Source organism: Perognathus longimembris, chromosome 11, assembly GCF_023159225.1.
Source record: "Perognathus longimembris pacificus isolate PPM17 chromosome 11, ASM2315922v1, whole genome shotgun sequence".
NCBI classification, from domain to species: Eukaryota; Metazoa; Chordata; class Mammalia; order Rodentia; family Heteromyidae; genus Perognathus; species Perognathus longimembris.
The window spans coordinates 44751992-44762072 of record NC_063171.1 but is presented as its reverse complement, the minus strand read 5'-3'; the positions used below and the strand labels follow the sequence as shown (position 1 = coordinate 44762072).

The 10081-nt window shown below is 42.0% G+C and overlaps 1 protein-coding gene across 1 annotated transcript; it reads left to right on the top strand.

Annotated features, from left to right (window-relative positions):
• Positions 1 to 317: 317 nt before the first annotated feature.
• On the top strand, positions 318 to 9255 carry LOC125359474 (sphingolipid delta(4)-desaturase DES1). Its single transcript, XM_048357230.1, has 3 exons — positions 318 to 497; positions 5377 to 6119; positions 8764 to 9255. Exons 1-3 carry the CDS (start codon positions 416 to 418, stop codon positions 8908 to 8910), a joined length of 972 nt encoding a protein of 323 aa, XP_048213187.1. The 5' UTR covers positions 318 to 415; the 3' UTR covers positions 8911 to 9255.
• Positions 9256 to 10081: the final 826 nt, after the last annotated feature.

Genomic DNA, 10081 nt, shown 5'->3' with positions numbered 1-10081 from the left:
TAGCCAGCTGCCAACTAATGAAGGATCCTAGGTGTTGTTCCAGCCACCTCGGGGTACCCCGCCACGCCCCACCCCAGCCCGCGAGGCACGAAAGGACTTGCCGGTGCCTCCAGAGCCACGTAACCTCAGAACCCCGCAGCCCGGAGCCGCGGAATCCAGGCCGCACGCGGGAGCCCCGGAACGCGGGGCTAGAGTGCAGCCAAGCCCACCGGACCAGCGGCTTCCCGAGAGGGCCTCGGGCGGGGCGGAGCAGCGGTGTGGGGGGTGGCCTGGCCAGTCAGGGGGCGGAGCCACGAGCGCCCGCCCCTTCCCGCGTCCTCCGTGCTGCGCCCGCCGCTGGCTGACACGAGCCCCGGAGCTACCTCTGAGGAGTCGTTGTCGCCTCTGAGGAGCTGGCCTGTGAACTCCTGCCGCCATGGGGAGCTGCGTGTCTCGAGAAGACTTCGAGTGGGTCTACACCGACCAGCCCCACACCGACCGGCGCCGAGAGATCCTGGGTGAGGACCACCGGCGGCCCCGTTATGTGCTCGCGCGGCCTTCCGCGCCCGCCCCGCGCGGGCCCGGAGCTACCCAGGGCTCCCGTGACGTGGCCCGTTAGCAGCCCGTTCCCCGCCGTGACCTGAGGCCGCCCACGACTTCCCGCTCGCCGCCCTCCGCCCTCCGCCCTCCGCCCTCCGCCCTCCGCGCCCTTCGCCCGACCCCCGCCCGGAAGAGGCCCGGACGAGGCGCCGAGCGGGCTGGGAGGGGGGAGGGGGCCGGGCGGACGCGGGGTCCCGAGCGTCCCCGCGCTCCCCGGAGAGCCCATTGGTGAAGAAGTGCGGACGATTCCCCGCGAGCCGGCGCCCCAGCTGTCAGGTTTGGGCTAAGGAGACCCCAGGTTGGGCTGTTCTCGAGCATATCCCTCCAGCTAGAACATTCCCTAGCCCGCGGGCGGGCGCCGATTTCTTAGCCCACTTCGGTCGCTCACTCCCCAGCGGTCCGGAGCGAGTGCGCCTGGGTAGGCGGAGAAGGCTAAGGGCGTGGTCCCGGCGCATCCCGGAGCCCCCAGAGCCACTCTCACGTGGGCCAGTGCCGTCCTGCGGGGCTTCCACCCGCCCCTGTGACCCCAAGGCCCTAACCCACACCAAGATTCCTGGCTCTATTGCCCTGAAGCTCCAGAGACAAGCCTGAGACCGAGGAAGGGCAGATTCACAGACAGTTCTTCCGTTTCAGTTTTATGGGTGAAATGACAGAAAAACGGAAGACTTGCCAAATAGGGAAGATACTCAGCGTAGCCTGCTGATGTTCTGATTGCTAATCTAGGCCTTTTAGGCCAGACTAACTTGGCCTTGCTTTGCAGAGTATTTTGGACCGTCCAAATACTCGCAGGCTGGTCTTAGTGATGTGCTAGGCGTTGGTTGAGATGAGAGCTTTGCAAATATTTCTCAATCCTTCTGGGCAATTCAACCAGTTTAGCGTTTTAAATGATGAGGTAAGAACTAATGAGTAGATGTTAAGAGGAAGGTTCTGATCTGGGTTAGGCTACCTTCAAAGATAATTTGCTGTTTTATTTTCTAATGCCCAGATTTGAAAGGAATATGCTTTTTTAGTTTCTGCACTTTCTTTAAAAAAAATGAGGAAAGTAATGAGTGGAGCATGGACTAGGAGGAATTATTTCTCATATACAGCATTCCTATAGTTTTTCTTAACGTCCATTTGCCCAAAGAAAAAGGGGAGGCCTTGCTTTTTATAAGAGTATCTAAACTTAGAAATTTCATCTTTCATGTGTAAGAGTTTGTAGATGCTATTGAAATAGTTGGATTTGGGAAGGGGTAAGTCCCCCCCCCCCCATACTGGGAATCAAACTGGGTTCCTCCTAGTACTAGGTAAGCATTCTTCCACTGAACTGTACCCCAGCCCCCTGAAATTGAATTTAAAATTTCATCACAGAACTGAGTGAATCTTGTTTATTAAGGAGGGTGCTTTAAGTTTCTTTGAGTTAGGTATTGTTTTACTGTTTTGGGGCTGTAACAGCCTGAGAGAAACAACTTTGAGGGAGGAAGGATTTATTCTGACTCCCCTTTTAAGAGAGATTTTATCCTCTCCATTGCTTTCTGGCTGATGTGGGGCAGAGCATCAAGACAAAGAAGGTATGATGAACAGAGCTCCTTGGCAGTTGGTATGCTGAGAGAGGGAGAGAGAGAAAGAGAGAGGGAGAAGGAAAGGGAGGGAGAGAGAGGAGACAGACACACACAAGAAAGATCCTGGGACAAGGTGTATGTTTTCATATCCCCAGTGGCTTCTTCAACTAGATCCCACCTCTCAATTATACCCTCATGGTATAAATTTATCAGGGGATCAATTCCTTAATTGGTCCCTGTCCTCTGAGCCATGTTACTTTTCAATGATTGAATCCACCTTCTGGACACCAAGCCTTCAGTCCATAACCTTTTTTTTGGAGACCATAGCCGTAACTCTTACCTGTATAGAGGACCTGGCTTCAATCCAATGCTGCAAAAAATAAAAAATAAAAAATAATAATTACCTTAGAAGTTCATTTAAAGACTCTTTAGCTAATCACAATGATGAGTGCCTATGAATCCAACTGCTCAAGAGGCCAAGGCTGGAGAATCTCAAATCTCAAGGCCAATCTAGGCAACATAAAGAAGATCCTCTCTCCAAAAAAAAAGGAAGAAAATAAGGGTATCTAGAGACCCGGGATGACACCTCAAGCTGGTAGAGCACTTGCTTGGCATGCACAAGGACTTGAATTTGATTTCCTAACCCCCTACCCAAGAAAGGCATGTATTTGATATTAATGAGGGTTTGGGACTAGACCTTGTGTCAGATAAGGATAAGGATAAGTCAGTCAGTGCTTCCTTTGCTATTTACTTGCCTAGGAAACCTTTTTAACATTCTTCCTTATTGAAATGTAAATCACATAGTATTTACCCATTTAATGTATACAATTCAGTCTGTTTTAGTATATTCATAGCTATATAACTACCACCTAATTTTCTGTATCCCCATACTGACCTCCCAGTTCTAGGTGACCATCAACTTTGTATCTGTAGGTTTGCCAGTATGGAGGAACACTTCATACAAAATGTGATCATTGGTCTCTGGCTTCTTTTTTAGTGTGTTGTTGTTGTTGTTGTTGTTTTGTCAGCCCTGGGGCTTGAACTCAGGGCCTGAGCATTGTTCATGGCTTCTTTTTTGCTCAAGGCTAGCACTCTAGCACTTGAGCCACAGCAGCACTTGTGGCTTTTTCTGTGTATGTGGTGCTGGGGAATCGAACCCAGGACTTCATGCATGCTAGGCGAGCACTCTTACCACTGAGTTGTTGTTGGTTTTTAAGTTACTTAGTGTTTGGTTTTTGGGGGGCCAGTCCTGGGTCTTGAACTCAGAGCCTGAGCACTGTCCCTGGCTTCTTTGCGCTCAAGGCTAGCACTACCACTTGAGCCACAGAGTCACTTCTGGCTTTTTCTGTGTGGTGCTGAGGAATCGAACCCAGGGCTTCATGTATACAAGGCAAGCACTCTACCACTAGGCCATATTAACAGCCCCTACTTAGTGTTTTTAAAGATCTTTCATGTTATGGAATTTGTATGAGTACTTCATTCCTTAAGCAAGATACTCCTTTGCAGGAAGATATACCATATTTTGCTTATTCTTCATTTGGTAGACATTTGGATTATTTCCCCTTCTTACTTGTGTGGAATATTACTATTCAACCTTCATATGCAAGGTATTACATGAATGTATAGCTTTTCTTTATGGGGGTTGATATCTAGGAATAGAATTGCTGGATCATTGGAATTTTTTTTTTTTATCCTTTTGAATTAACTGCCAAACTGTCTACAGCATTGGACCTTCCCACCATCAGAGTATGAAGAATCTAGTTTATTCACATCCTTGCTATTATTTGCCTTTTTATAGCCATTCTAGTGGGTGTGAAGTTGCATATGTTTTAAGATTGTATTTTTCTAATGACTAATGATGGTAAGCATCTTCTGTGTGCTTATTGGTACTTGTACATGTTTTTTGTAGACATTTCTGTATTTTAATTGGTTTATTCTGGACACAATTCCCTTATGAAATAGGTGATTTGCAAACATGTCCTCCTGTTCTTTAGATTGTCTTTTCACTTTTTTTTTATGTTATCAAGTGTAACAGAAAAGACTTTGCTGTCAAATCTATTTTTTCTTTGGTCATTTGTGTTTTTATTATAGCTATATATTGTATGATATAACAATATATATGTATATTGTTATATAGAAAATCACAATGATCATGTGTCTTATGGTTTTCTCTGTATGATCCATCCATTTTTAAGTTCGTTTATGCATGGTCTGTAGAAGGGAGTCCAACTTCACTCTTCTGAATATTGCTAAGCATTTGTTCAGACCATTGGTTGAAATGACTGCACTTTCCCTAATGATAAAGGCACCGTGTATTACTGTTTTATTGTTGTATGTTTGAAACAGCCCGAATTCAGGCTGGCCTTGAAATCTCAATCCTGCTTCAGTCTTGAATGTTGGGAATATAGGCATGAGTCACTCTACCTGGCTGTTTAGTGTTGTTTTTTTAGTTATTGTTGTTTTTCTTTTGGATCTTTGTTGTTGGTGGTGGTTGGTTGGTTTTGGCTATAGTGGGGTTTCAACTCAGGACTTTGTACTTCTAGGCAGACATTCCACAACAAGATCCAGATCCACGTTGACAGCTTTTTTTTTTTTTCACGCTGCAGATTGGGTTTTGCTTTATGCCTGCCTGGGCTCACCTGGAGCAAGATAGTCCTGTTTGTACTTTCTTGCATCACCATGATGGGTCATTGCTGTTGGTTGAAATGAAGTCTTATAAATTATTCCTGAATTACCCTATTATGATCCCCTGATCTCTGCCTCCCAGGTAGCTAGGAATACAACTATGATCTACCAAGCCTGACCTATTAGTTGTTTGTTTGACTTGCTTTTTTGACACAGGGTCTTGCTATGTAGCCTGGATTGTCCTGGAATTCCGTATGTACCCAAGCTGGCCTTGAACTCTGTCCTCTTGCCTCAGCCTTCTGAGGGCTGGGGGTACAGACATGTACCACCATATTTAACTGTATACCACCATGTCTGGCTGAGGTTTATTTTTCATGATATTAGAATATCTGTAAAATGTAACTGCCCTTTGTCAGATGTGTTAAAGTTTTAAATATGACAAAGCTTTGGCTAAACATTGATATAATTGTGTCATAGTATTTTATTTAATGTCAGGATATATTCTTTCCTTAAAGGAAAGAAATACTTGGTAAAGGCTTTGTTAGGGAGCATTATGATTTAGAGGAATATTTATTATTGCTAGACTCTGTAATTTACTTCATTCCTGATTGTTATTTGGTTTTCCTTACAGCCAAGTATCCAGAGATAAAATCCTTGATGAAACCTGATCCCAACTTGATATGGATTATAATTACGATGTTTTTCACTCAGGTGGTTGCATTTTACTTAGTAAAAGACTTGGACTGGAAATGGGTCATATTTTGGGCCTATGTCTTCGGCAGTTGCCTTAACCACTCAATGACTCTGGCTATTCATGAAATTTCCCACAACTTTGCCTTTGGCCATCACAAGTCACTGTGGAATCGCTGGTTTGGAATGTTTGCGAATCTCCCTATTGGGGTTCCATATTCAATTTCCTTTAAGAGGTATCACATGGATCATCATCGATACCTCGGAGCTGATGGCATTGATGTGGACATTCCTACTGATTTTGAGGGCTGGTTCTTCTGTACCACATTCAGGAAGTTGGTGTGGGTTATTCTTCAGCCTCTCTTTTATAGTTTCCGGCCTCTGTTCATCAACCCCAAACCAATTTCTTATCTGGAAGTTATCAATACTGTGGCTCAGATTATTTTTGACATTATTGTTTACTGTGTGTTCGGAATTAAGTCTTTAGTCTACATGTTGGCCGCATCTTTACTTGGTCTGGGTTTACATCCAATTTCTGGACATTTTATAGCTGAACATTACATGTTCTTAAAAGGACATGAAACTTATTCATATTATGGGCCTCTGAATTTACTCACCTTCAATGTGGGTTATCACAATGAACATCATGACTTCCCCACTGTTCCTGGAAGAAACCTTCCACTGGTAAGTAAAAGATTTAACATTTAAACTTCTGATGGTATATAATCAGAATTAGTCTTGAGTTTCTCCATGTAAAAGCAATCTCGTATATGTTGTGAATCTGAGCTGTGTATCAAAAATTATTTTAAAAAGAAGTAGTATATATACTGTGTCCACCAGCCAGATTTTGTTGAGGGTTCATTTTCTTGTATATTTAAGCTTAGTAGCTATCTTTAGGGTCCAAAATTGTTGGAGGATATGCAGAATCTGCCATGTGGTAAAGTAACTCAGGAATAGAAAACCAAAGCTGTCTACAAAGAACTTCATCATTGTTAAAGTGATGACCTCTGCTAAGGTATATATAATTTATTATAGTATACAGATCACCTGAATAATTATCTACAAATGAGTGGATGCCCGTTTCCAATACTGTAATCTTGCCTAGGCAGATACTGTCTCTTTCCCTTAACTTTAGTGTATTGTTTGCGGAGTAAATGAAAAAAGATATTTTAACCTTCATTCTTCATTTTTTCTTCCTACTAATTTCTTTTACTAGCCTTTTGAATGGGTAATAAAAGGCTTATTTTGTTATGAAAAAAACTATAATTTTTAAAAGGAAAACAAATATGAAATGTCACATTAATTTTTCTTGATTTTTTTTTAAAGCTATGAAATAAGGGAACCCTAACCATCATTCTTTATGCTGTCATACCCACCTAATCAAAAATTTAAATATTGACTGTTTAAACATCACATAACATGACATAACAGACACATACATCAGGCTGATACTGCCTTGGAGCCCAAAAGTGAGGGACAAGTTACAAGCAGCATTTTACAGTCTAGACTGTATTTTAGATATATTGTGTCAGTGTCCCATTTCTCAGTTATGATAATGGCATTATGGCTTTGTAGGGAAAATGTCCTTTGGAAGTACATGCTGTACTATTTGGTGGATGAAATATTAGAGATAAGTTGATGTTTAACATCTTCAACTTTACCCTGAACCTTCCATAGCTTTAGCAAAAAGAACATTGTGTGTGTTTGTTCCATAAACAGTACATAAAGAATCTATGTATAGTAAATTGTTGGTAAAAACAGGTTGAGGACAGAACAGGTGAGTGTTCATTTTACTCGTTTCTCAAGGGTCTTCCATTTTCAATACACTATTCAGGAGAAAACAGCACTTCTTGACTAAAGGCAGCAATGAACTTGAGATACAGTATGCTTGTAGGCCCCTGTTCTTGGTACCCTGCCAGTGCCATGCTAAATACCAACCACTAAGTACTTTTTGCCTCTTCCAGTAATGGGAAGTAAAGCTTTTTTTTTTTTTTTAAAGGGATTATGGTGTAGGGAAAATCAAATCACCAGTTGAACACAAGAAGTCTTCTCAATGTGAAGTAAAACATAAGTTTTTTTGCGTAGTCTCAGAATTGAATAACCTTAGTTCAGATATTAGTTTCCTTAAAGCCCGCTATACCTCAGAGGTAATTCACTTCTGTTTTCTTTGTTGTCTTTATTTCTTAGCTAAACTAACAAATATTCCAAGACTGAGTTTGTCCTGCCTTTCCTACTCTTTCTCTGCTACGTATGCCTGTCAAGGAGTACCAGTTTTGTTCATTCTTATTTTTAGCTTTTTTTTTTTTTTTTTTTTGTCGGTTGTGTAGCTTGAACTTAGGGCCTGGGTGGTATGGCTGAGTCTCTTTGTGCTCAAGACTAGCATGTTACTACTTTGAGCCACAGTACCACTTCTCAGTTTTATTCATTCATTAACTACCTACTATTTCAGTCAGACTTTAATAGTTCCATTGTATAAAACTATTGAGCATTTAACAGGAATACAACAATGAAATGGCTTTTTTAGCAGTTATATTGAGACATAATCTAAACAATTCACCCACTTAAAGTGTATGATTTTATCAATAAGATAAAATAAGTGATTTTTAAAAAAGTGATTAAAATAAATTCTATCTTATTTTTCTGGAGCTTTGCCATTGACACTTTAAAGTATGTATTTTTCCTTTTGCTCTCTCACAACTTTACAAAGTACACAGACACCCATGGATTTATTACATCAGCATTTGAATTCAATCGGACACTGAGATTTTTAACTCCTAGTATTACAGAATTTATTAATTTTTAAACTTTAGGTCTTTAAAATATGTTTTGATTGGGCTGGGGATATAGCCTAGTGGCAAGAGTGCCTGCCTCATATACACGAGGCCCTAGGTTCAATTCCCCAGCACCACATATACAGAAAACGGCCAGAAGCGGCGCTGTGGCTCAAGTGGCAGAGTGCTAGCCTTGAGCGGGAAGAAGCCAGGGACAGTGCTCAGGCCCTGAGTCCAAGGCCCAGGACTGGCCAAAAAAAAAAAAAAAAAATGTTTTGATCATGGTGGGTAATGTGTATTTTTAGTCTTCAGCAGTGTCTTGACTCAACTGCTTATTTAGGACCTAAAACTGGTTGTATCGTTTTATGTTTTGTGAAAGCTGATGTCTCTTTCCTGAAGTTTGTGTGTCTTTATTCATGAAAGATTTGTAGAACATTTGGAAGATTGTGATCAAAATTATGGGCCTTTGGGGTAGCTTGGTGTTTTGTCCCTCTCTGTTGTCACCTTTGAGAGGCCTCAGGAACAGTCTTCACCTTGCTGTCTTTGTTCACTTCTAGGTGAGGAAAATTGCAGCTGAATACTATGACAACCTTCCCCACTACAACTCCTGGCTGAAAGTCCTGTATGATTTTGTGATGGATGATACTATAAGTCCCTACTCAAGGATGAAGAGGCCTCCAAAAGGCCATGAGTCTCTGGACTAAATATCCTCCCAGCTAAGAGATTCTCTTCAAAGCTTTAAAAAATGTAGCTGATAACGTGAAGTGTTTTGTATTATTAAGCTTAAGACCACTGATGCTTAGAAGTGGCTCTTTCTCAATTTCAAACTCTGATCTCAGTGGTCCGAAGAGACAGGTCTGGCTTGAAATAGCAGCCTGAATTTCATGCTCATTTTCTTGCTCCTGTGTCATTATCCCCAGGGCATCCTCCCCATCTCTGTCATCTTGAAGCTTATCTGTTAAAGGAAAAGCCAACTTATTTTTACCTGATTATTTGCACTCCATAGTTTTACTTAATCAAGACAGCTAATAAATTGAGTTGTTAATCATGAAATGTTTAGTATTCATTGCAGTTTTGTGTTTCACTGTTTTGACACCATGTAATATGGTTACCTAGATAGTGGAAAAAGATAGCCTCAAAATTTCATTCCAAAAAAAAAAAGTTGGCTGGGAATATGGCCTAGTGGCAAGAGTGCTTGCCTCCTACACATGAAGCTCTAGGTTCGATTCCCCAGCACCACATATATGGAAAACGGCCAGAAGGGGCGCTGTGGCTCAAGTGGCAGAGTGCTAGCCTTGAGCAAAAGGAAGCCAGGGACAGTGCTCAGGTCCTGAGTCCAAGGCCCAGGACTGGCCAAAAAAAAAAGTTTTTAAAATTAGGCATGAGTTGGTTTAGTGTAAAAGTTGGAGATAGAACTATCTCTCACTGTAAGTCAAATTACTTATTCTAATGTTTTAATTAGCTTCAGATGAGAACTAATTAAACTCATGAATAAGTATTTAGCATTATAATGTCCAACACTCAGCTTCCTCTTTCAGATGTCTTGATGCCTGAATCAGAATGATCTCACTTGGCAGACATCCATGTTCTTTCACTGCTGCCTGAGATCGTTGGTCTCAAGTAGCTGAGATGCTGTGCTGTGTGAGATCAAAGGTCCTGGTTTCTGAATGTGTCACTTGGAGAAATACGGTATAATGTGGACAAGTACTTTTAAAATACATTAGGTATAAGTTAGCTATGTTAAATATATTAGCTATGTTGAAGGTTTCTAAAGTGTTAAGCAGTGTCCAGACAAGCCTGGGGTGGAGTGAAGAGTAGAGCCCTCCCTTACTAATCCTATGTTACTCATGAGGTGCTTTGCTCTTTCCCTTTTAA

What these genes read in the sequence shown, in the direction of transcription:
- LOC125359474 (XM_048357230.1), top strand. Translation starts at nt 416, where the DNA reads ATGGGGAGCTGCGTGTCTCGAGAAGACTTCGAGTGGGTCTACACCGAC. An exon ending in CCGGCGCCGAGAGATCCTGG is followed by an intron (nt 498 to 5,376) that starts GTGAGGACCACC and finishes TTTTCCTTACAG; the next exon opens with CCAAGTATCCAGAGATAAAA. An exon ending in CTGGAAGAAACCTTCCACTG is followed by an intron (nt 6,120 to 8,763) that starts GTAAGTAAAAGA and finishes GTTCACTTCTAG; the next exon opens with GTGAGGAAAATTGCAGCTGA.